This window comes from Fragaria vesca, linkage group LG6, assembly GCF_000184155.1.
Source record: "Fragaria vesca subsp. vesca linkage group LG6, FraVesHawaii_1.0, whole genome shotgun sequence".
Classification (NCBI taxonomy): domain Eukaryota; kingdom Viridiplantae; phylum Streptophyta; class Magnoliopsida; order Rosales; family Rosaceae; genus Fragaria; species Fragaria vesca.
The window spans coordinates 8,955,828-8,982,332 of NC_020496.1; the positions used below are offsets into that span (position 1 = coordinate 8,955,828).

Below are 26,505 nucleotides of genomic sequence, written 5' to 3' on the forward strand. Positions count from 1 at the left end.
TCCCTCTTGCTTGGTAAATTTGTTTTTTGCGCAACAACTTTAGTATTGTCCTATATATGCATGTTGGGCATTTTCTTCAAAGCACTGCAAGTATAAAACTAGAGACTGTCAGTCTCCGGAGAAGATGTTCTGAAATTGTAATCAATTGATCATTTGGTCGAAATATGGGACAATTAGATGCTTCCATGGTCGTCCGTCGACGTCGACTGAAGAGTCTTGCCCTTCAATGACTTCAATCTGTCATTATCTGCATCTGTCCTAAAATAAAAAATAGGCAAGTGACCGATCGTTATCGTTTGTTGGTCAGCAGAAGAATATAGTGTGTTAGAAAATGACATTGGTTTCGAAACGAGAAGACGAAGACCCGTTAGAAAATCACTCACTGCAAGTGGATATTTGGACTATAACTTAAACAACTAAATATATTATTGCCTCAAGAAAATAAATCATAACTACTCAACTATAGTTATGATACTACTCATATATATGGTACTTCTGTCTTAAACTTTTTATCCGACTTGCTGCATCTTCATGGCTTCATCTGTACATTTCCAGAGTCATCAGCTTAATGGTTCGGTGCAAGTGCAGATGGATGAAGAGTCTATTGACCATGCAATATTGTGAGTTTCTTCCAGCTGTAGGAGACCATTTTCTTGGCTAAAAGATTTTAACAAATAATTCATACTTCCTCTTCCATAATCTTTCCTCTTCTCGCATCGAAAATTCAGAACCGATAGAAAAGATAGTATGTGATCGATATCGGCATCGTATTAGCTTCTTATACCGGCCAGTACGTTTAATTAATTCAGTTTCTGTTTGAATGTTTGTTGAGCAGTGTGCCAGGAAATTCGATTTCAAAGATTGAAGAAGAGCCCAAGTTGAGAAAACAGCATTCAGAGGATATGTCAAATATCGACATGCCTATTTTGTACATAGCTAAAAAGATTTTATATACAGTGTTTCTTATCCCAGCAGTGTTACTCGTAGCGATAATATCCCCGGACGAGTCTCAATATTTCATATTCTCAAGCTTTATCTCTATGTTACTAGATCCTTTGTTTCTGTACATTCCCCTCATCAATGAGGAGAGGAAGTGCCTCATGTTGGACAAGAAGTTGATGACAGCAGCTCTTATTCTGCGAATCGTCACAGATCTTCGCTATGTCATGAAAATAGGTTCCAAGACTATAAAGTGTCGGCGATGTCCTAAGAAAATAGCTGGGAGCATTGCAACTGACGTTGTCGCTATTCTTCCTATTCCACAAGTAAGAAATAGGCGCGGATCTACATACGCCCTTGGTATGGTAGGGCTCAAGCCCAACCAAGACCTACTAAGATAAAATTATTAGCATGTGCAATTGTAACGTATCTTGAGTTGTTGCAGGCGTGGTTTCTCATTTTTGTTTATGTTCAACCCAAGTTCGAACCAGGGAATGGTCATCCAGCATTCTTCTTTTTCCTTCTATATAGTTTTAGATCTTCAATTTCTTTAAGGTTTCTATCTTTACGTGATATATTTTTTGTTTTAGATATTATGTCTTCTTTCTACATAGTTGCTAAGAAACATAATTTTGTTTTACTTTCTATTTTCATCAGAGATTTTCAATTTTTTTTCTTTTCTTTTAATCAATCAAACGGTAGTTAGAGAGATTCTTATTTTCTACTTCTGAAAAAGGTGTACATATAGCATATTTTGGTTGCCGAGAATATATTTTTGTTTAAAATTGGTATATTATAGCTTTTTTTTTTTATAAAAAAAACTAGTTAACAAAAAAAAAAAATTAAGCCCACCTTATTCATGAATTCTTGATCCTCCACTAAGTAAGATCAATAAGCCTTTTTGGCGTAGCTTATTAATAGAAATTGTTTCTACATCCATATCTGTAAATGTTCTATAATATCTGCAGGTTATCGTTTTAGTTTTCCTTCCAAGAATGAGGGGCTCTACATCTTTGAGTATAATGAAGTTTCTCAACTGGCTTATTCTTTTCCAATATCTACAACGAGTTTATCCCGTCTATAGATACTGTAGGAATCTTAACAAGAAGATACATTTGTCCAGTACACCTACGCGGGCTTGGATACCAAGTTTAATCAATATTCTCATTTACATCCTTGCCAGCTATGTAAGTCTGCATCCTACCCTAAAATAATACAACATATTTAAGGTATTGTTTGTGAGTTTTACGTTTTTCTTCGTTTATTAGGTACTAGGGACGTTTTGGTATTTTTTCTCTATCCAACGAGAGATAGACTGTTGGAATTATGCTTGCCACAGGGAATTTAGAACTCATTGTGATGCCAATGCAGTCAGAAATGTTACATTCCTAAAAGTTGCATGCCCTATAAACCCACCGGATGCCGCAAAATTCGACTTCGGTATATTTCTTTATGCTCTTCAATCTGGTGTGCAAGAATCAACAAACGTACCACAAAAGTTATTGCTATGTTTCTCGTGGGGCTTACAAAATTTGAGGTTTGCACTTCTTACATAACACGTACTGTTAACTTGTTCTTGCTGCAGGCCCTTGGGCAAGCTCCCACACAATTTTAACTATCGTATTTCTTTTATTGATTGCTTCATTTGATCTTTGCAGTTCTTTTGGTTCCAACCTCAAGCCCAGTACCTATGGATGGGAAACCTTATTTGTCGTTGCTATTTCTATAAGTGGCTTGGTGCTATTTATATATTTCCTCGGACATGTGCAGGTTTGTCATCAATCTTTGTACCATCTGTAACACAAACATGGCAACAATTTCGTTAACAATTGGAGTGTGTGTGTACGTGTGTGAGTTTTACTGTCATGATCTGATTATATTACTGTTCCATGATTATTTCTATGTTAGTTCAATATTCAATTAACCTATCATACCTTCGTGTTCTGTGGAATAGACATTTATGCAGATTGCTGGCAAATCAGAAAGGTCCCGTCAAAAGTGGAATAAGATTTTGGAACCAAAAATAAGATCCATGTTACCCGAATATGGTCTCACTGACGAAGTGAAAAAAAGCATCGAGAATGTGGTAAAAATGAAAGATTTAGATGACCCAGATTTCCTTCTGGAGAACATGTTCTCAATTTTTTCCTTCAAGCATGAAGTAGAAGACCAAACTCTTCAAGTGGAACTAACTTCCATCAGAAATAGTCTCTTCTTGGAGAAGTTAAAGAGAGTAAGTTCTTATTATTTTGAACGATCCCTAAGAAAAATGAAATCCACACGTGTTTTTACATATATCACTGGCATGCAAATCCTTCAAAGAAAACTTTATTGTTTTAACTAATTATGTGTTTTACTACACTAGCATTCATGCATAAGCTATGCGCGTGTGAAAGAGCATTCAAATCTTTTAAAAGAAAATTATTTTTTCATTTTAAGTAATTATGTTTCTTACTACATATGCATTTTACCCTAGTTTTCGGGGCTTCATATGAACAAATTGAAGGAAATCTGTAAGCACCTTGATCCGGTGGTCTATTCTAAGGGAAAATATATTATTCGAGAGGGGGAGCCTCTCGATATGATGTTCTTCATCACCCAGGGCATTGCACTCACGTACGCCACTGATCGGTCAATAACCACTGAGCGTCTTGAGAAAGGAGAATGCTTCGGTGGAGATCGTCTAATGACTTGGGCAGCAACAGCATCAACTTCCTTTTCCGACTTGCCCAATTCACGTAAAACTGTCAAGGCTCACAAGAATGTCGAACTCTTTGCTCTCCGGGCTGCTGATTTACAGAGGATTTTGTCTCAGCCGTCGAGCCATTTCAGCAATGAGGGCACCCATTCAGATGGTTATATAGAGACCAAGGTTATACAGACGGTTCTGTCCCGATTGCGGGATTATGTAATTAAACCACGTTGGCTCACCACTCATGGCTAACAAACCCGAAATTGGCTAGTAGAGCGCCGTCTATTAATAGACATTGGTTTAGAATTGAAGAAAAACGTTGTTGCATAGACTAAAGTAACTGTTGTTGTGCAAGTACTACAATGGAGTGAATGTACCGAACTTATTGTCTAAAATGATCGTGGACTTAAGAGTCCTAATTTGCCACTCGCATTCCTTCGATACAATATTTTCATCAACACATAAGCTAGTCGGCCTAGTCCTTCAGTTGTGGAGATCTCTTAGTTTTGAATGAATACCATGTCGATATCTAGCTCAAGCCAAAATAGACTATCATATTTTATTTTATTTTACTTAGAGATAGATAATTACATTGATTATTCTCGGTCAGAACCCTCATACATGAGTTGACAACTTGTCTCAATAAATGATAACAAGTTTTACAAATGATATGTAGCCCTCGTTACAAGCTATCTACTATGCTTAAACGAGTTCCTTCTTCTATGTCTCAAGGTCCTCAAGCATGTTCAAATGTATTCACCATGAATGTTGAAGTTAAATGACCAAAATGACATTTGTAAGTTGACTGATCAAATTGATATTTCTAAAAATTATGTGATTATGTGACTAAATGTCAAATGAGATATAATTTAATGACCACCCCGCCGATTAAGGATATTTTGTAGATATAAAAAGTTTAGACATTTGAGAAATTCGTTTAAATGGTATACGAATTTTTGCTTCTTATAAACTTTGATATATCAAGTTTTAAAAATATAAGATTGGTATCTCATGTTTTCATCCCAACCTAAAATTGATATATAGAGCTATTAAGATAACTAAGGGGGTGTATTGTATATCGAATTAGTGGCAGTTTTAAAGAAGTTTATGGAATTTAAAAGTCTAGGTGTATTCAATACAGACTTTAAAAAATCTATCAAAGTCTAAGTGTATTCAACTAGATTTTAAAAAATCATTATGAATTCCACCAAAGTTCATGGGTATTCAATTAAGACTTTTTAAAATAAATAGAAGTTTAGATGTATTCAAAATATCATTCATACTTATAGAATTAGTAACTCATGGATAACTGTGGACTTTGTAGTGTAAATTACACACACCAAATTCTACTATTTTTCCATCCACTAGAGTAAAGATTTGGAAAAGTCTACGACAGACTTTTTCTTTACATGTGAATAGGTTGATCCTGTGATACATCATCTTTTTTTTCTTTTTATAATATTTTGTGTTATCAACGTTCTATTCTATCTATTCTTTTTAATGTTTTTTGAATGTTAATATTTTGTTATCTTTCAATTGTAATGCTTGGAACCATTGATAACCTAAATACTATCTACTAACTCTTGATACTAGAACTACATGATCATATATTATATTATATTTGCGTACATGAATTAAACTTGTAAACATCTAATGTCCCACTTTAGAACATGTGTCTATGGTTAACGTACAAGTATGTGTGTTGGTAACTTAAGTTAATATAATCTTTTTTGTTACCTATGTTTATGTATCTCAATCAAATATTACAACTGTATGCATCGAAATTAGATAGATGAGTACTAAACTTATAATCGGTGTCATTATGTGTTTGTCATTGCATTTTTGGTTTTTTTTTTTTCTCTCTTGTAACTCTGTAAGTATTGAGAAATCTACATAAGTCATTCATATGAAATCTATAGATTTCAGAAATCAGTGAAAGTCTGTGATTAAAAATCGATGGTTTTAAGAAATCAGTAAAAGTCTATGAACTTTTCAAAGAGTCTGTAGACTTTTTAAAAAGTCAGTTAATTAAAATAAGTCTGTATGAATCTAAATACAATACACCCCCCTAATTTATCCTCAGAAAAAAATGACCAATTTATCCTTAAATTCTCTTTTTTTCTTAGTTTTTCTTCTTTGTTTTCATATTTCAATTTTTTTTTTTTTGGCTTTTTATATTTCAAGTTTTGAAAAACTGTACTGCAAAGTTTTTTTCTTGGCTATAGATACCGTTCGTGATATTTTCAAAACTGAGTTCCTATACCATTTGGACAAATTTCTTTTTACAGTACAGTTTAAAGTATGGCCGACTTACCCTGAGTCCCTGACTAGCTGTAGCACGAAAAGAAAAGAGCGGGTGTATCTTTGCAGTCACACTCATATCCCATTATCGTTTAACTCCCTCCCATTCTCCCCCAAACCTCTTCTCCTTCGCCGGACAGCAATGGCGGTGCCAGCCGTCAGCTCCTGCGCAATCTTCCGCTCCGCCGCTTCTCCTACTCTCTTCGCCTTCCGCTGCTGCCCTTGCCACTTCCAATTCCGCCGCTTCTCCAACTTCGCTATCCGCTTCCCGCCGTCTTGGTCCGGCAAGCTCTCTCCCGGCCATGGCGCCGCTCAGACCAGCTCCGTCCACAGCCTCGTCGATTCTGTCATGGAAGAGCTCGAGTACTTGCGCTCAAGAAGACTCCGCGCCTCCGTCAAGTAGGTTCTCTCTCTCCATTTCTTCAATTTCAACCACTCATTCAATTTTAAGTTGAAATTTTCATAATTTTGAGCTTAAAAAGATATAATTAGGAGTAGATTTTCAAGCTTATATTGAAAATTCTGTGAAGAACATTTTAATTACGAGTTTAGAGGATGTGATTTTAGGTGAGGAGACAGAATTAGAGTTTGAGATAAAGAACAAGGCTTCAAATAGTTGATTAGTTTTCGAGCCGAATTGTGCTTGGAGATTGAGACTCCTAATTGTATGAGATAGACAGCTATAGGTTTAATGTGATGATCGAAACCGCTAAAAATGCGAATTGAGGTTATACGTGTAATATAATAGTATAGTGATTGCGCAGGGTGGTACTCACAAGCAATGGAGAGGTACTAGAGGATAAGCTTGTGAGCCGGACACTCCAAAAAGGGGTGCTGCTTGAGTTCAAGAAGGATGCTGAAAGAGTGTTGCTAGCCGTTGCTCAGAAGCCCGACGGCAAGAAGAACTGGATGGTGTCCGATCAGGTTCTACTAGAAACAACTCATGCGGCATATTAATAGGTTGCTAGGTGTTGGAACTCACTGATATTTTTTTTACCTTATGGCATGGCTTCTTGCGAGTTTAACTATTTTATTTTTGTTTATGTTTGCTATCTCAGAATGGTGTTACATCATCCATCAAACCGCAACAAATTACATATATTGTTCCTGGTGTTGAAAATTTTGACCACGCAGAGATATCAGACTTTGTTCAGAAAGCTAAGGAAAACTTGGTTTGTTCCTACCGTTACAAATGTGGATATCTTCTCCCATCTTTTGGTTTGTGTGTTTAAATTATTTTTTGATATTGTGCAGGATCCAGCACTGTTAGAATTTGCTTGGGTTGAACTCCTTGAAAAGAATAAGCGGGTCAAGGTGGAAGAATTAGCAGAGGTATTATACTTTCCTAGTGAAGTATATGTTATATATTATATCGTTACTCCTCAAATGACCATAGCTCATTATACAGATGATATTTGGTAGTGTGGAGTCCCTTGAATGCTACTGCGCTCATCTTTTGCTTTCAGAAGACGAAATATACTTCACTGTCCTGGAGACAAAAGGTTCTCGCTCTATATATGGACCTCGACCTGCTGAGCAGGTGCATCTATAATTTGGTTTTCCATTCTCTTCTTATAGTTGGTTTGCAAGAAATGGATCAATTAGGATTTATATATCCTTGCATTTTCTAAATATTTACTTCTATCACTGCTAATCTTTAGATGTGTTTTAACTTTTAAGAACGAGTGATATTGTTAATTCCGCACAAGTTGTTAACTGCTTTGTAGTTCCGAAAGAAAATTTTTAATGAGTGAATCTCCAATAATTGGTATGCTGCCTAGATTTATAATATACATCTACAAGTTAAAATTGATCATCCCAGAAAGGTTTGTGCATGTGGCATTTAATATTTTCTTCTCAGAAATTAAAAAAAAAAAAGAAGCTCTTTTGTCTTATGCATTTTACTTTAACTGAAGCCTATTATTTCCATGTTCTTCCTCTGATATTCTTTGCATAAATAAGGAACAAATGACAGTTCGAGTAGTGAGCTGAGTAACTCAGATATTGGTAATATGAGTGCCTCCTTTCTTTTCTAATAATTGTAACATGGAATGCTCTTTTTGTCTGAGAAACTAGGTTGAGGAACTTCTACGTAGGAAGCTTGCAAAGGAGGCTGCTGAGAAAGAGCAGCAGGAGTTTGTAACCCTGCTGAAAGCTGCGAAGGCTATGCCTTTAGATGCTAAACCTCCCAAGTCTTCTTGGATGGTTGAAGAGAAAATCAAACACAGGATTGAGTCTCTTGAACGTTATGCTATTGATGACTGCAAAACCGATGACCAAAGGAAAACAGCTGGAACAGTAAGCAAGTGTGACTTAAAAGACAGTTTTAGTTAGTAGGCATTTCTAAGGTGTGAAAGATTATTGCTTGTCAAGATATAGTTTCTCTCGATAAAAAGAGCATTTTTCGGAAGAGATGTGAAGAAGCAAGGCTTTGATTACCAGATCCCAGAAACATGCTCATTTTATGATTACAGCCCGGCATTCCATGTTTCACTTTTTTGTGATGTATCATGCTTGTGTTACAGCTCCGCTCATAATCACTTATCATCTCATATATTCACTTTCTGTCAGATCCTAAAAGCAATGGGAATGGTGAAAACAGCATCATCAGCTCTGAATCTCCTCATCGACATTGGGTATTTCCCTGTACATGTGAATTTGGACTTATTGAAGTTCAACATTCATACGGATCATTCAGATGAAGTTATATCAGCTGCAGAAAGTCTTCTGTCTGATCCAACAGATCCAGATGAGGTTAGCTGCTTCCTATTAGGAATGTTATGCTCATGGGGCTTGATCTTGGTTTTCAGATTACTTATTCTACCAGTTTAAGATAATTTAGTGCTTTGATGTAGGTTTTGTATGCAACACAATATCTGTATATAATACACACACATAAGTTTAAGGTCAACCCGCTTACTGTTATATATTAGTACTTATGAGGGAAGATTAGGTTTAATCTAAGACTAAGAGTAGTAAAGTTCTGAATTTTTTTTTCCTTAGATTGAAAGGAAAGATCTCACTCACTTGAAGGTCTATGCTATTGATGTGGATGAGGCTGATGAGGTATTTATTACACTTGCCTAATAATGTTATCAGCTCTATCATCAAAATGATTATTATGTACTCTTCCAAATTTGATATCTCTTCATATCATATCACACTTTGTTGATTGTAATGTCAGCTTGATGATGCCTTAAGTGCAACGAGGCTGCAACATGGACGCATTAAAATATGGATTCATGTTGCAGACCCGACTAGGCTTGTTCAACCTGGGAGCATCCTAGACAGGTTACCTCTTGAAACACTCAAGGCATGTTGATAGATATTTGTGTTTCACTGATTCTGATAGTCATAATTTGTAGGGAGGCTATGAGAAGAGGAACTTCCGTCTTCTTGCCTACTGCTACTTATCCCATGTTCCCAGAAAAACTTGCCATGGAGGGAATGAGTTTGCAGCAAGGAGAGATTTGCAATGCTGTTACAGTTTCTGTTGTGCTGCACTCTGATGGCAGGTAAACAGTTATTTTCAGGCACTTTTCCCCATATTTGAGATTTCAGCCCAAATGGGTTTCTTTTACCGGATACTAAATGGAGTATCTCAGCTGTAAAACTGTTCTCCAGCGTCTTGAACCCTTCCCACCTAGATGTGAATATGGGAAGAATAATATTGGGGTTAGAGATGGGTAGGATCAGACATGTTGTGAAGTTGGAAGGAATCCATATTTCCCTACTGACTGAAAAAGGATAACACATCAAAGACGGGTTTGGTTTCAATAAACAGTTTCTTTTGCCAGAAACTAAATATAGTATCTGTGTTAAAAAACTGTTTTCTAGGGCCTAAAAGGACCTGGCTTTCTGCCGAGATTTCTCATTACGGATTTAAAATCATCTTGGGGTTGGATATGGGTTGCATTAGAATTGTTGTGAAGTAACCCATATAAAAGGGTAAGTCATTTATACTGGTTTATCAGTCTATTATCATATAATCAACCTGGGAAGAAAAAAGAAAAAAAGACGGTTTAGTTTTAGTTTTGTGCCACAACATATTTGCCTCTTATGAGTTACGAGCGATGAGTCAATGATAATCTGCATACTTTAACTTAAGTTTGGAAAGTCATATGAGTTAAATGTTAAGTTTGGATATCACGTTAAGAAATTGGAGTCTTCTGGATTGATAGATATATCTCACCTCTGTAGACAATTATACCACAAAATTCATACAATTATCACAGTCAAGAGCAGTGGAGAGTTCCTTGAAACATCATGGTGTTGGTTAATTAGAGAATGTTTTTCTCTTCCATTCTTTTACCAAAAAGAAGTTAAAGAACAGAAGATATTTCGCTAGTGAACTCTATCATACTCTCTATATTGTTTAACAGTATTGCAGAATATTCAGTGGACAGCTCCATCATTAGACCAACATATATGCTAACGTATGAAAGTGCATCTGAGCTTCTTCATTTGAACCTGGAAGAAGAGTCTGAACTGAAAATGTTGTCTGAGGCTGCAACTCTCCGAAGAAGATGGCGTCACGAACAGGTTAGACCTGATAATTCAGATGACACTTAATCCCAAAGTCTTCTTGGTTGTTCATGCGGGTTTTCATGATCTTGTTGGTCGCCAATTCATTTTGTGGCTGTTACTAGTTACTACCCATAAGTCCATAACTGTAGAGATCTAACATAAATACTGATCCCACTGTGTTTATAACCTTAAACTCATGGAATTGACAAAGAATAATTGACAGCCATGTCACATATTCAGCTTTACCAGTCGCATTGTCTAATAATACGTGAGACTTTGATGTTTGTATGACCGATATTTTGAATTTATTTCAAAAAATTTAATAGGAAACATTGGTTCAAGATCTATGGATTTTTACTTAGTAAGCATGACATGCGTGTGTGTGCTTGTGTCTAAGTAGATTGTAATCCCACAATTCTCCTGTGCCATTAATTATATTATTTTTTCAGGGTGGCATTGATACTGCCACATTGGAAGCACGCATAAAAGTCGTGAATCCAGAGGATCCAGAACCTGTAATAAATCTCTATGTTGAGGACCAGGCTGACCCTGCAATGCGACTGGTCTCTGAGATGATGATACTCTGTGGAGAAGTTATAGCTACTTTTGGTTGTAGCAATAACATTCCTTTACCATACAGGGGACAGCCCCAATCCAACATTGACACATCTGTATTTGCCCATCTTCCAGAAGGACCTGTTAGAAGCTCTGCCCTTGTCAAAATAATGCGTGCTGCTGAAATAGATTTCAGGAAACCTCTACGCCATGGAATTTTAGGACTTCCTGGGTATGTTCAATTTACATCTCCCATCCGCAGATATCTGGATCTACTAGCTCATTATCAGGTTTGGTATTTCTGTTCATCACATGACTTAATAAACTATAATCCTTGTGTTGAACTTACTTGGAACGGATTTTGCTGTCACCAAAACCATATACTGTTTGTGATTTTTTTTTTTTATGCCTTCCTCAAGCAGACAAGAAACTGTGTCATTCCTAAATGAAGGGTAATCAGTTAAATGCTTTTGCAAAAGAGTGGAAAAATCAACGTGTCTTTCTGTCTATGCTTCCTCTGTCAATCATTATTAGAGCTCAAGAATGTACTTAACAATCTGCATCAAACATATATCATATTTTAAATTCTTATATTTAGCCAGAGTCTTCCAGCAGATTTATTTTAGTATATCTAACTCATCCGTCAAATCTTTGAAACATGCTTAATTCAGATCAAAGTTAATTAAAACCTCATCCAACAATTCTTGTAAATTTTACGAAACCCAAGCTCTAAGTGTTGAGTGACGGTGGCTGAGTCTAGAGCTGCCTGTTAGATTACTACTAATCCATGTTTTTAGTTTTTAGGTCAATTTGTGTTCTAGTACTATATTCAGCCAATCTCTTGCTTAGTTGTTAATCATTTTTAATGGATATGCAGATCAAAGCTTTTCTTATTGGAGATTCTCCTCCTTTCTCAGCTAGTCAGTTGGAAGGGATAGCGTCTATAGTGAACATGAATACTAGAGTAGCAAAGCGGCTCTTTAACAGCAGTCTGCGGTATTGGATATTAGAGTATCTGAGAAGGCAGCCAAAAGAAAAAAGATTCCGTGCATTGATTCTTAGATTCATTAAGGATCGCATTGCAGCCTTATTATTAGTTGAGGTAAGCACATATTATATTTAATTTTTTATTACTTCTTTCTGCAACTATTCGTGTCATATGTTCTTTCCAGTATCAAACTGTGCGGATTATATACAAAGCTGAACTGCAAACAAACTGTCGGCCATGAAAAAGTCTATAAATGGAATATATGTAATTGCTGCATACAAGGCTATCTAGATTTAAATTCATATTATGTTCAATCAGAAGGAACGTGTACTGAATCATTGGTTCAGACACAAAGCCGATACAATTTACGTGAGACCTTGGTGCAAGAAAGCCACATAGAAAACTTAGGCACCTTACGCTTTTATTTATTTGATTAGACTCGTTTTCCCCAAAACATGCTAGGAAACTTTCTGATTAATTGCTCATATAGGATCATAAATTTTTTCACCGACATTTTTAAGAATATCCTTGTAGTGGTTGTGGCTCTAGTGTGAACATGTTATGGAACATGTCAATTGCTGAGGCTGCATTCTTTTGATTCTTCAGTGTCGGTTTGTGTTTTCTCATCTCTCCTGCTCCCAAGTGTTCTTTTATCTGATGTGAAGTCTTGAGCTTTGATCACTTGCAGTGTTGAAGTTATGTTGATTGTTTCAAACTCGATATTATGCAGGTGGGACTTCAAGCATCTGTGTGGGTGTCTGTGGGATCACAAATTGGAGATGAAGTTCTGGTTCGGGTAGATGAAGCTCATCCACGTGATGATGTGCTTTTTCTCAAAGAGGTGGTCATTGATAGATAAATATAGCCTTATTTGACTGTAATATTTCATCGGAGACGTCTTATCACTGATATGTTAATGATCTATATGGGTGAGCTCTCTTCTCATATTACAACAGCTGTACGATTATTATACTTGTGACGTATGGATTAGTAGCCTCTTACTTACATGCTTCCCCTATTGTGTAACAGAATATTTACCACTGGAACATCTCAAAACTCAAGCTCACAGATACATAAATCAAATATCAGTGGGGAGTCGTTCTAATCACAGTCATATGCGGTTGTTGATGTCCAAGCTGCACCCATCTCTAACAGAAGTGTCAAAATGACAAGTAGGAATTTGCTTGGAGACCTTGTGACCTACCCTGCTTGTTTTTTTGTGGGCACTGGAGTTCTTCGGTTGTATTTCTCAATGTGGCTAAATTTGTAGGGCTTCATGTATTATAGCTAGTACCGAAGGGGTTTTGAGTTCCCATAGTAAATTTTTGGCTGATCTTAGAAGAAGTTAGCCTTTGTATATCATATCTTGAGTTAGAAGCTGGCTCCTTATTTAATCTGGTATTGGCACTCATCTTTGAGAAAAATAGCCATTTAACAAATTTGATTTCTCTACTGCTTGGTTAAGTTCAAAGGTAGGAAAATATACTATGATAGTCAGATCATGTGAGAAGATAAGAGATATTTTTACCGTGAAATTAACTGCTAACGGCATGGGAGGCATGCTCAAAACCTCAATGCAGAAGAATCAAGAAACTGCAAGAGGTCTAGCTGCATTGAACATTTCAATTATTTAGCTCACGAGACTCCTTCACAGGATCCCTCATGACTCTGCAGAACCAAATCCTAGTTAGTTAAGACGTGCATTGGGGATTTCACATGTTCTAGAGGCTGCAATAGAATTAGCCTCAAAGTTGCTCAAAGATTGTGAGAATTTGGAAGTAGAGGGTTCTCTGTGATAATGATGATCATTGCACAATACATGCGGAGTGTATATTCATGCCTGCCATAATAATACCTAAGAGTAATTGGTGCCCTAACACATGATCGATCCCACTGGCCACCATATACATTACTTGTGTCTCCATTCTGTGAGGGCGCCTAACTTGCCTGCTCTAGGCTTTTGGGGGCATAATGAGTTGGGTTGTTAACCATAATGGCCAAGGACACTAGGTTAGTTGCTGCAGCTTTCATTCGGTCCTCATTATACATATTTGCATACATGATGAGCTAGCTAGCTTATCTACCAAGTACCAAGCTCATAAGGGTCTAAGAGGATGTGCCATGGTGATTAAGAGCTTCAGTGTTATCTACCAGTTATTTGGTTGTGCTCTTATTGAATCCTTTAATTAACCAAATGCGATGGTTAAAGAATAGGGAGCACTCATAGTCGATCTTACCACTACGGAAAATATTTGTCCCCTCTCTTTTGTAGTTTAGGTTAAGCATTTGAGCTTCGTGATCTGTGGACCATTCCCCTTTGTATTATTTACTTCAAAATTCAGACTGAATGATACATAAACCAACCACAGTGGTGAAACGCTAATTATGTTCTCTCGACTTCAATAATAGACCAACCAAATATATATTTCTCTCCAGTTGAATGATATACAATGTCAAAGTTAAAAGTATGTAACACTGCCGAATATATCAAATCTAAGTCCTTATGATAACACCAAATAATTCGTCTAAAGAGCTAAACGTACCCTTATAATTAGACAATTATATGAGAGAGAGAGAGAGAGACAGAGCTGTGATGAACCTGTGATGGATGATAGGTCAGGGGAAAATTAGGAGGGAGGTACCTCTGATCGATCATGAGGACCCTGCAGACTCAAAGGTGGAGTATATTGTCTCTGCCTTCTAATAAGCTTTTACCCACATGACATGTTCCTATCAGATATCGATCTTTCTTGTCATCCCATCCACTCTTGTTCCTAGTTTTGATGACACACCTCGATACCTCACGCTCGAGCTCGATCATATGCTATATTATTGCCTTGTTTTCTTTTAGCTAGGCAAGTTCAGCACAAATCATAACTGATACGTAGAGGAGAGATCGATCTAATGGACTCATAGCTAGATCGACTGTATTCCTAAGGGATCCACTGTAAGTTCTAGGACCACCGGTAGATTTTGGCTAATTGTTTTGGCCAACTGTATCATTTCTTCTACTTCGTTTCAACCTTTCCAACTTGATCAAGTTTCTACCCTCATTCTTCAGAACCAAAAGCAACAATAATTTTCAAACTTGTTGCTATCTATCTATAAACTACATTACACTACATGGTGATGAAAAGAATATGAAAAGGTTGGTAGACACGACTAGCTGATAGAAGAAGAAAAAATATGTTACGTACATATATACACATTCTTGTCTACATGGGATATAAGACTCAAACCCATATTTCATCCAAAAAATATGATTAGTCATGTAATTAAGTCATGGCTTACGTGATATAATTAACTAACAAAGTCGAGTTGATGGGATTGTCGTCTATACAAATCAAAAAACCCATTTATATTTGGCAACAGAAGCTATATACAATTAGTGTAACAATTCCATGGGAGATAGATCATGATAATGCCCACGTTCTTTGATTAGCAAGTAGCTAGTTCAATAAGAAAGGAATTTTCCATTGAAAATGTCAATCCTTTGTAACATGCAAAGTGAGAAAAGCTAGATTAGAGGGGAGTAGTCAATAAGAAACTTGTTGCTCTTTTAATTTATAGAAATGCATCAACTCGATCACCTTATAGAATTAGCCGTACACATGCTTGCATTGTTTGTGGTGTAATTAGGTATCATTCTTTTTCTTGTTAAACAAGTCTAATTAATTTTATACCAAACATCAAATTCTATAAACACAAATCGATCACAAAGTCAAGATTCGAGAGTGTATTTTAGACACTCAAAGTCAAAATCAGATGAAGCCAAATAATTATGTAGGATTAATAAGTTTGTTAATTTAGATCACGTATAGAAGCATGTTACTATATTCTTCGTATATATTAGAGAAATAATCAAATGTTGTTTAATATAAACATAACAACCTTAATTATAAAAGGGAAATTCCCAATTATAATTACTCCTCATCATATTAGTTTAGTGATCGATAGGCTAACATGATCAGAGTCCTATATATTCGATCATTTGGCTTATCAAAATGGCCGGTACGGAATAAATTTGGGGTACTGTCTCTGTCCTTTGCTTAAATAATAATACAGAAGAATATATGAAGCTCTAACATCATCAGTCTCAGCTGCTAGCTCCAGATCATAGCTCAACAATAAACAATGAACTTCATGATCATGGTTGAGCTAAATATATGGCACAATTGGCCAACTGATCTGCATATATTCCTTCCTATCCGTTTGTGCATGCAGTTTGCTTCGATAGAATGCAGACATTGATGAAGATGGAGCCTAGTTGGCTTACGACCACCCACAATATTCCATATGATTTGAAGTACATTAAACTCAATTTGCGATTAAAAGCTTCAGTGATCAGAGAAATAAATTACAACGTGACCCTCCCTGAGATTTCTCGTAATTGAGTTCATGCATTTGCAACCGAGTTAACTTGTGTATATGGCGGAAATAAAAGATCAGGACCTCAGATCTTTCTTGTACATGCATATTTGACATCCAAAGAAATCACCAGTCAGTCGTATTGAGAAACAGTTGTTTTCTTTCTTTCTTCTTATACACGAATTACAAAATAGTGCGCTTAATTAAATGATCGCTTTGATCACGTTGTTTCCAATATAAAAAAAAATTTCGATAGACAACAACTACGTTCACATAATTACTAACTGACCAACAACGTTTCTTAGATGTAATCTGATGGTGAAGAAAATTTTATAAATAGAGTTATTTTGTTTTCAACAACGTCCATCAGGTGTAAATTTAGTGGTGATTGTTGATACTTTATTTGGTTATTTAGCGACATGATGAACAATGCTCCGTACAATACGTTAATAACCTATGTAAAACAAATATTAAATCGAACCGATGTAATGAGATCGGACCCAATTGTGGTTCTTTTTGTGATCGACCACATTCATTAACATTGGATTAATCTTCGGTTTGACTTTGAAATGATAGCCACAGGTTATAAAATCATACAACTGATCAAACCCTAGTTTTGAAGCAAAGTTCATTCAACTATACATTAGTCCCCAATCTATTTTTTTTTTCATGATTGGACTAGTAGGCAAACAGACAAGTAACATAATCGCATATACACAACTGGGAGCAGCATGGCTTTAAAAATGTCAAGTGCATGAAAGCTCATGATTAGGGCTATCTTACTGGGGTGCTGCAATTATTCTCAAAGCCATAAAAATACAACCCCAAAAGGTAATCATAGAATTGCATATGCAAGTCGATCGAGCTTTGGATCCCTATATACTTCACCGTATACATGCATATCTTATATTGCAAAATTATCCAAGTCAAACACTAGCTTTTAGACAATATATGAATTCAGGTACCCACCATCACGATCTAGATGAACAATTGAACACTATATATGAATGAGACAAATACGAAATGAACAAACCCTAAACTAGCGGTGCTTAGATATCGAGTGGAATTTGGTTAACAGTTTTCTAAGTACCTGTACAATAATGCTTTACCCTTTGTTAAAGCAAATCCCAAAAGGCAAATTTCCAATTGTACATCACGCCATGCTCTCACTTTCTGTTTCGGTTTTTAGCTCTAAGAGTACTCTTTTCTCAAGATGCATGTTTAGTGCACTAATTACAGAAGACTAGCCTCATACCCGTGCGAATAGAAGGAAAACATGGAAGTTAATTTGTCACCAAAAACTTTGATTTTTTTTTTACTACATGTTTCTTCACCAATAACTATTAGACGCCTCGTTTTATTGAAGTATATCTGTATATACATATAGATATAGAATGATCATATTAACACTTACAAAAAAATGGTTTCAATTTAAGGAAAGTTTGGTGAATTGTTGTTCTTTACATGTCGATCATAAGTTTACTCAAAATTTAGTTATTTTTCATGATGATCTACTATATAAATTACTCTTTCGCGTATAAGTCGTGATCCATCGGTTTGATTGATGCCCATTACTTTTATTTTATTTTGAGTGAATTCACTTCTAAGGCTCCTTTTCTTACACAATTTGATATTTATGTCTTTGATGTTCAATCACATATACAAGCTTCTTTACCACACCTCTTTGGTGAAAACTCATGTTCTCGCCATTAAATAGATAATTAGATGCTTAAGACAAGTACGACATACGCATCTATCATATCATGCATCATTTTGAAAACTCATGTTAATCGATCATCTGGCCATTTGATCATTCAATTTTCGAGTCTGATACACGAAATTAAGGACAAAGCCTCTACTACTTCTCCAATACGTACGTAAAGGACTACTACATGCACACATACAGATCAAGACTCACATGCATGCCCGATGCCCCTGCAGTCTCCATCGAAAGGAAACGTGGAAAGTTTGGAAGGAATCGAAAGCGAAGAAGGCGAAGAAGATGAAGAAGATCAGAAGAAGCAGAAGGGTTCACATGTCTTCTTGGCCTTGGATGGCAAATTATAAGTGATCGATCGAATATGGGTACGTTCTGGTTGGTGCTGTAATTCAGTTGAGGCACCTAAACGCCACCTAGCTTCATAACTAATCGGTGACCTGGAAGATTTGCTAGATCTGGTTGGTCGGTGGTACACTATTGCGTGTCAAAAGTGCACCACATCACCACCTCCCCTGGCCCTTCTTCACCAATTCGCCTTTAATGGACCAGAAAGCTTGCTAGCAAGTACTACTGGTATAGTGAGACTGATCAATGAACAGATGATACTAGTGCATGTATTCCGATCTGTATCATCCTCCAACGCGCAAAATCTTATTTATTTCGAGAAAGGTAACATGTATCACCATTCGATCACGTACCGAAATTGTTAGTCTACAATTTTTGATTGGTATGGTGTTTCATTTGTGAAGTTAGCATCCAAATACGTGAACAAAAAGAATAATCTCACACGACATTATTTCACTGAATCACTCCCCTCCTCTAAACAGCCAAGTATAATGTGAAAAGCCTTACATGTTGCACCCCGTATAATTAGCGCAACATGTACGTACAATTGAAATCGATTCGCAAATGAAAGCAACATATGTGCCCCCTGCAGGACACATTTTCATGTGTACCCCTGTGACAAATCGATGAACTTAACTAACTCCAAATGCAGAACCAAGCACAAAAACATGAAGATTCTAAACACTCGCAAGAACAGTTCTATATTCTTGTCAAATTTAGTGTGCTGCCGATAAGTTTTATGTTATTGTCATTTAATCTTATTATGATCACGCATGTTACTTGTTTGGCCACTTAGCTCACGATGCTAAGAAGCCTCTATCAACATCCGATTAATTTCGCAATATATATGTTTTTAGTTCGTTGATTGATACTCTCTGTAGCGATCCTTAAATCTCAATGAATGTTGATCTCAATTAAGTGCATAAATTGATGTGAAAATCTGGTTTATATGGCTTTTGTCCTAGGGCGTCCATAAGCTATAGTGTACGACGAATTTATAAGCGAGAGTGATGGATAACAAACCCCATAAATTGGTCTAAACATTTTAAGGGTTTGCTAAAACTGAATGCTCGTAAACATCATGTCACGTTCTAGGTAGTTATTTTCCTATTTTTGATTAGTACGTGTTAATGTAAGACGATCGAGTTTAACACACGTAAATATCAAACAACCTAATTTGCATGTATAATGTGTCCTTTTTATTTAGCATATATCGATGTGATTTGAAATCCTTTAGCCGAATATTTGTAATTCCATGTGAATTTTTTGAAATAATTTAATTATAAGAAAGTAAATAAAATTTAAAAAAAAGGAAACAAATTTACTGACCACCCTTATTTGCCCACCGAATAAAAGAGAGCTACTAAACTTGGTCATATATGGGTGGAAAGTGAAGCTAGCTAGGCAAGGCACATGGTTATGGATTGAGATGGAGAGGATAAAATTGAGATGGAGAGGATCAGGATGAGTCATATGGAGAAGAAGAAGAAGAAGAAGAAGAAAGAAATAAATAAAGAAGGAAGAAGCAACCCAGAAACAATCATAATTCTATTCACATGCATGCGCATTGAGTTGGCTACAATTAGCCTTCTCTAATTAATTTGGATGAGCAAATTGGGCAGGAACAGGATAACCCTTCGACTTTAATTTGAACTTTTGAATCATCCTTCCCTCCTCTCTACCCGCCCTTTGACTCACGACTCTTGCTTTTAAGTTTGGTCTTTGGTCGCTATGAACACATTCATTTCCGATAGGTTTCCTTCCCGTCATCCTCAAAACCGTTTCATTAAGTTTCAATTTTCAGTCATGAAATGCTAAAATTTGTATAGAAAGACTTTGGATATCATTCAAATGCATTAAGGTATGTTAATCCATCATTTTCGAATAGTGTACGATGAACAACTTCATTATTTTGTGATCCAGTCAGGATCAAAATTCAACATGCTTCAATCGAAGCTTAACACACATGGTAACCAAAATTCAACATGCTTCAACGAGTTCTTTAGTATACATATGGAATCCACCTAATGTCTATCAGTTAAGTGACGTAGTACACGTGTGACTAAATTAATTAAGCTCAATCCGTGATCCAGTTGTACGTATCATTACGAGACAAAGAGAATTACTAAATATATTTATCTGTTGTTTCTTTAAGTTTTTAATTTTACATGCATCAGATTTTATAATTTATTTTATTTGATTATTGTTTGATACGGGAAAGAGTCGAATTCGGTACTTTTAAGATATATATTTCCAATTATCTTAACAAATTATATATATTTTTAAACTTCACATTTATTTATTTTTATAAAATCCTTTTCTTCCCCATGTATGTGTCATTTTTTCTCTCTTTCTTCAAAGTTAAGTACAAAACGTCTAAAATGGAAAAACACGAGTAAATGCAAAATTAGATTTCACACCAAGCAAGTCGGCGTTGGTGGGTGTGCCCTTCCCATGTGGGTAACACTAACCCTAAAAACCCACATCAATCATAGGGCAGCAAAGGGTTAAAACGGCTCGGATCATCCACGGCTCCACCCACCCGGGAAATCCTGAACCCGTAATTGACGCGGGTCCCACCCTCTACCGGGTAAAGCAGCCCACGTCACCCACAGACCCCCGTTACGATTTTACGGAGGGACCAGCCCTCCCTTCACGCGCTTCATCCTGTTCTCTCTGTCCTCATTGGTAATTTTCCAAACATACGAGTCCTTCTGTGGTAATTTTTGAAAAGTCCGAGTCCCTGTCTGGTAATTTAGGGTATGAAAGCCTAAACGGAACAAAAAAGGTCGTGGTTTGGGGGGCTTTGGATTCCCACTTCACTTTCTTATCGTTTTCCGATTTGCCAAGTTTATTTTCCCGTTTGCAAAATTACAAAAAAAAACGGAAAGATACCAAATATCGGTCGTGAAACCATCAGAGCCTTTTGCTCATGCCTCTCTCAGCTTGTGATCCAAGCAAAATGGATTCCTCTCACCACTTCTTTTTTTCTGTCTTGAACCGAGTTTATAGATATTATAGATATTGTTAGATATTCTACATTTGTTCCTTTTGATTATGTTGTTTTGGTTGGACTGAACTCTTCACAAATCAATATCAAAAAATAAAAGAACAATTTGGTTATACGCATTTATCGAGTTAAAAGATTTACACTTTTGTTTACGACGTAACTTTTAGATAATAAACTCATCTAATATGCAACTGTCGCGCAAAAAGATTGATCATTATTTAATCAAGCTATGTTTTTTTATTCCTCGATGATGTAATATTGTCAAACTTCTAGTTATGTATGACAGCCGTTTGGGATGAAATGGTTGGCATCATGAGGCATATTTTTGTTAATTTCTCACATGCGTTATGACACTGCTTTGCTCATCAAAAAGAACGATGTTATTTATTTATTTCTTATTATATTTTTCATCACATATTTGCAAAATCATTTTGCTTCTCATGACCCATCTCACGCATATAGAATTATTTCGACTCTTCAAAATTCCAAACACCAAAATAAGATCAAAAAACCAATACGTAGCTCTCCAATTAACATATGAAGATGACAAATCATGGCTCAATTAATATCCAAAAATGTTTAGAGCTAAAATGAACCATTATTCAATACCTTCATAGTTAATCCTCAATAAGTGGTCATCTCGTGCACATTAGATTCATTTTTCAAGCAAGTATGATTCAATCACTCTATTAAAACTCTAATTCTTGGCATTAGAATTATGTCAAGTGGGCACTGAAAATTGCTTGCAATGTGAGAGATCGATCCTCCTCTTGCCCAAATTAAAAGGGTGCCTTTCACAATTAAGAAATAATCATACATGAGTATAAGGAATTATCATGCCCCAATAGATCATTAGGAATTTTAGTACACTTGAGACTTACACCATCGACCAATCTTAATTAATCAAGGCCTTAATTAAACCCTTTGCTTAATCTAGTAACTAAGAGATTAATTAAGATCCATGTGGGTGTCCCCATTTGGTCTTTAACTTGATCAAACAAAATCAACATGAAGATGAAGAAGAGCCCCATGTGTGCTGCACATGCCCGTCAATTCATTGCTTCCCCCTATTGTATGGTTACCCCAAACCTTCTTTTTTTCAAAATTAAAACAAAAATACAAAAAATAAATTTGGGTGGATAAAAAATGAAAAATGCTAAAATTAGATCTGTGTGAGACTGTGAGCATTAAATTACCTGATACCCTCCTCTCCACCTCCATAAGTACCCCCACCTTCTTCCCGCTTTTCTATTCGCTCCACACCAAACCAAGCCCACTACTCCCATCTCCTCTCTCTGTGCTACAATGGCTTCCCTTCATCTCCGTCTCCTCTGCATTGCTTCACTGGCCTCTCTCCTCATGGTGGCTAATGCCAGAATCCCAGGGCCTTACACCGGTGGCCCCTGGCAGGAAGCCCACGCCACCTTCTACGGCGGCAGCGACGCCTCTGGAACCATGGGTACGCTCTCACACCCTCCTAAACACTCACTCATATATACTTCCCTCATTTTCCTTTTTTGATTTAAACCCATTACGCAGAAACCCCCAAATTCTATAGTTGTTCACTTGTTCTTATTTGTGTTTCTTTTTGCTGTTTTCAGGGGGTGCTTGTGGGTATGGAAACCTCTACAGCCAGGGCTACGGAGTCAACACTGCTGCACTGAGCACGGCTCTGTTCAACAATGGACTGAGCTGCGGCGCTTGCTTCGAGATCAAGTGCGGCGACGACCCAAGGTGGTGCACTGCCGGAAAGCCCTCCATCTTCGTCACCGCCACCAACTTCTGCCCTCCCAACTTCGCTCAGCCCAGCGACAATGGCGGTTGGTGCAACCCTCCCCGGACCCACTTCGACCTCGCCATGCCCATGTTCCTCAAGATCGCCGAGTACAAAGCCGGAATCGTCCCCGTCTCTTACCGCCGGTAAAAAACAAAACCAACCTCTCTGTTTCTTTCACGCGCATTCGCTCATACTCTGTGCACTGTTCACTGTGCTAGTCGTGTCAGATCTTTCAACTTTTTTTTCCCCTAGTGCTTTGACCGAAATGCCCTCGTTATTTTACTCTTTTCATCTTTATTAATGCGCCGTTTGGTCGCCGGGAAATTAGGTTTTATTGGTGAAAGTTTAAGCGCCGAATCCGGTTCTTCCCGAACATTCTTGTCTTCCTCGGAAACCAAACACCGGCTCCCAAAACGGTGAAAGTTTTTTACTTTTTTAACAGTCCTCGGTTGTCAGAAGTGTACTGAGTCTATGAAATGACCAGACAAGCCTTACCTTTACAAAACCCCTGTGGCTCGGTTTGGTAAATAGCGCTAGGGTTAAGGGTATGGAAGTCATTTGGGGTGAGGGTTAGTTAGAGATACTTCACGGCCTCCGATGCTTTGTGTTGAAAAGGAGCTACCTTTTTATGGGACCTCGCACCACTTTTCCCGCATCGGAAATTACCAGTCAAACAGTCAAACCCTAGTGGATTTTAACCTTGCAACCTCGGTAACACATATTTAACTGTGCCCTCTTTGTTTTTTACAGGGTCCCATGCGTAAAGAAGGGAGGGATCAGGTTCACAATCAACGGCCACAAGTACTTCAACCTGGTTCTGGTCACCAACGTCGCGGGCGCAGGGGATATCGTGAGCGTGAGCGTGAAGGGCACCAACACCGGGTGGATGCCAATGAGCCGGAACTGGGGGCAAAACTGGCAATCCAACTCCGTCCTGGTGGGCCAGGCCTTGTCCTTCAGAGTCAGAGGCAGCGACAGGCGTAGCTCCACGACCTACAACGTGGCGCCAGCTAATTGGCAGTTCGGACAGACCTATTCCGGAAAGAATTTCCGTGTCTGAGAAAAGCTCACCCATTTTTACTTTTTAACTTTTTTCACATTTTGGGTTCAATTTCGTTCCCGCCTTTCGATTTTTCCTCTATTTTGCCGGGAAAAATTGGAAGTGGAGGAGTAAAGTAATAGAGAAGAATTATGGGTGTAATGGGGTCTGGGTAGGAGAAGAAAAGCAAGGGAAAGGGAATGAGAGGGTGATAATATTAGGGTTAGGAAAGTGACTAAGTCTAAGTGTGTCGGTTGCTACTTTTTTTCTTTTTTCTTTTTTACTTTTGGTTTGGGTGATGCTTTTGGTTTCAGTGGGATGGTCTTCTTTGCTGGTCAAGTTTATGTAAGCCAGTAAATTGTGTGGGGGCTGAAGCGGCTGCAAGAACAAACATGTTGCCCGCAGCTCTCTTTTTCTATGATATATGATATATATTACTATGTGACCTATAATCGTGGTGTTTCAATGCGTTTTTTACTTTGTATATTTGGGTTTTTACCATTGTGCGAATTTCTTGAACTTACCTATCTCGAAGTCATCAAAGGTGAAGCCAATGTGAAGGTCTAATGAGATTGAATTGTTGTGAAAACAATGGTGTTCGAGGTTAATGGGCTTAGCCTTGTGGTCATGGTGTGCAATGGGAAGTTCGGAACCGGCATCGTCCACTCCTCCTTTAGGTTCCTCTTCTTGATATCGGAAATCATATTGTTAATCGAACTATTTAGGCATAAAACTTGTTATTGATGTTCATGTTGATCAGTAATGTAACCAAGTGACTGAACAAACAGTCGTCCCAATTGAATAATTTTGTTGTCAAGATTGGAAAATATGAAATGATATGACTATTACGACGCGTCTTTAACAAAACTAATCGCGTTTATCTCATTTGTAATGAGAAGGATGAAAGATGAATGCGACGTCGTTCTCATCTTTAACCATTTCTATGTTCTAACGATTCGACTGAGCTAATAACAATCACTCTTGTTTATGCCCATCAATGGTGGTAGAAATTTCGATTCACATTCAATGCTGCAATCAATTATACATGACGTTTTCCTCGAAAATTGTACATGACAAGAAGCAGTGGCAATGGCAGCATATGATATATCTCAGTACCAGAAAAAAAAACATGATACCTACCAGATTACCTGGAACTCTGCTCAGATTCTTATCTGCTTCTTGCAGTCACATTCATGATTCATGGTTTCTTGCTTCATTGTTCTTTCCCATATAACCGATTGAGCTAATCCTCTGGAAAGTTGAGTTTCAAATACCTAAACCAAGAAAGCTCCTCATGAATGAACCCCAGTTCTTATTTCTACCCAACTCTGTATGTGTAACTGCCATTGTGATCTCACTACCATATCCACCAGTCAGCAACACTCACACAATGAAAATCGATGATCATGTCCTTGTCAATATATTAAATATCTGCGGTTAGTTTATTTTTAGTTATAAATCAACATCATTTCATTTTCATCCTTCTATTACCAAGCAACATTGACAGAAATTTTTATGGGATCTTCATAACTTCCTATCGTTTATAGGAAGTTTTTCTTCAACAGATCGTTATCAATAGGGTATATTTCTGGATTTAGATTTTTAGACATAACCGCGTGTTTGTCAATTTATGATAATGATTGTGAATGGAGGAAAATATTTTCGTGTAATGCTAGTAACTTACTTACCAATTTTCTTATCATATACAATAGTTTTGTCCACAACAATTAACCAAACAAATTTCATCTATCTCGATCGTCCATCTTGATTCTAGATAATTTTCTTTTAATCTGATGGCTAAAAAATTTTAGTGAGTCATCCCAACCAATCAAAAGTCTTTCTTTAGCCTACATCAGGTGTCATTAGGGTTAGTCATTGATCAATTATCAAGATTACATACATTTTGATAACAATTAGCTTGTTGTTCTAGGATATTCTCTATGTGTGCCTTGGCCTTATGCCAATAGGATATGTAGTTAGACTAGATCTATGTATTCATATCCTTACCATATTGGTATTGTGTAATTCCCTATATAAAGGGCTCCTATCAATGAATAAGATGACTCTCTTGCTATCTCTTTGTCTCTACACTTTATTCTTCATCACGTTATCATGCACTTTGTTCTAACCCTAGAGCCAATAGCCCACCATTTTTTTCCAAACCCTAAAAACCAAAACCCTAAAATCGGGCAGCCTTGTTTTTCCCGATTTCCGACCAAAATTCCGACTGCCCTCCGCCGGAAT

At 37.1% G+C, this 26,505-nt stretch overlaps 3 protein-coding genes across 3 annotated transcripts; all 3 read left to right on the forward strand.

Annotated features, from left to right (window-relative positions):
- The first annotated feature begins 531 nt into the window (after window positions 1–531).
- Window positions 532–3,883, forward strand: LOC101313535 (cyclic nucleotide-gated ion channel 1-like). Its single transcript, XM_004305152.1, has 6 exons — window positions 532–620; window positions 836–1,265; window positions 2,208–2,476; window positions 2,598–2,709; window positions 2,894–3,172; window positions 3,416–3,883. Exons 1-6 carry the CDS (start codon window positions 532–534, stop codon window positions 3,881–3,883), a joined length of 1,647 nt encoding a protein of 548 aa, XP_004305200.1.
- A 2,191-nt stretch (window positions 3,884–6,074) lies between these two features.
- LOC101313824 (ribonuclease II, chloroplastic/mitochondrial-like) lies at window positions 6,075–13,160 on the forward strand. The gene is made up of 15 exons (XM_004305153.1): window positions 6,075–6,331; window positions 6,697–6,856; window positions 6,991–7,104; window positions 7,187–7,264; window positions 7,341–7,472; window positions 8,009–8,230; window positions 8,504–8,686; window positions 8,936–8,998; window positions 9,117–9,223; window positions 9,298–9,447; window positions 10,315–10,474; window positions 10,909–11,304; window positions 11,892–12,116; window positions 12,733–12,931; window positions 13,032–13,160. Exons 1-14 carry the CDS (start codon window positions 6,075–6,077, stop codon window positions 12,859–12,861), a joined length of 2,376 nt encoding a protein of 791 aa, XP_004305201.1. The 3' UTR covers window positions 12,862–12,931; window positions 13,032–13,160.
- Window positions 13,161–22,701: 9,541 nt separating this feature from the next.
- Window positions 22,702–24,713, forward strand: LOC101296680 (expansin-A4-like). The gene is made up of 3 exons (XM_004302701.1): window positions 22,702–22,904; window positions 23,047–23,365; window positions 23,973–24,713. The coding sequence occupies exons 1-3, from the start codon at window positions 22,751–22,753 to the stop codon at window positions 24,280–24,282; spliced, it is 783 nt and encodes a 260-aa protein (XP_004302749.1). The 5' UTR covers window positions 22,702–22,750; the 3' UTR covers window positions 24,283–24,713.
- The last annotated feature ends 1,792 nt before the right edge of the window (window positions 24,714–26,505 follow it).

What these genes read in the sequence shown, in the direction of transcription:
- LOC101313535 (XM_004305152.1), top strand. Translation starts at nt 532, where the DNA reads ATGGCTTCATCTGTACATTTCCAGAGTCATCAGCTTAATGGTTCGGTG. An exon ending in ATTTCCTCGGACATGTGCAG is followed by an intron (nt 2,710 to 2,893) that starts GTTTGTCATCAA and finishes TCTGTGGAATAG; the next exon opens with ACATTTATGCAGATTGCTGG. An exon ending in TCTTGGAGAAGTTAAAGAGA is followed by an intron (nt 3,173 to 3,415) that starts GTAAGTTCTTAT and finishes ATTTTACCCTAG; the next exon opens with TTTTCGGGGCTTCATATGAA.
- LOC101313824 (XM_004305153.1), top strand. Translation starts at nt 6,075, where the DNA reads ATGGCGGTGCCAGCCGTCAGCTCCTGCGCAATCTTCCGCTCCGCCGCT. An exon ending in ACTGGATGGTGTCCGATCAG is followed by an intron (nt 6,857 to 6,990) that starts GTTCTACTAGAA and finishes TTGCTATCTCAG; the next exon opens with AATGGTGTTACATCATCCAT. An exon ending in CAGCCTTATTATTAGTTGAG is followed by an intron (nt 12,117 to 12,732) that starts GTAAGCACATAT and finishes GATATTATGCAG; the next exon opens with GTGGGACTTCAAGCATCTGT.
- LOC101296680 (XM_004302701.1), top strand. Translation starts at nt 22,751, where the DNA reads ATGGCTTCCCTTCATCTCCGTCTCCTCTGCATTGCTTCACTGGCCTCT. An exon ending in CGACGCCTCTGGAACCATGG is followed by an intron (nt 22,905 to 23,046) that starts GTACGCTCTCAC and finishes TGCTGTTTTCAG; the next exon opens with GGGGTGCTTGTGGGTATGGA. An exon ending in GTCCCCGTCTCTTACCGCCG is followed by an intron (nt 23,366 to 23,972) that starts GTAAAAAACAAA and finishes TGTTTTTTACAG; the next exon opens with GGTCCCATGCGTAAAGAAGG.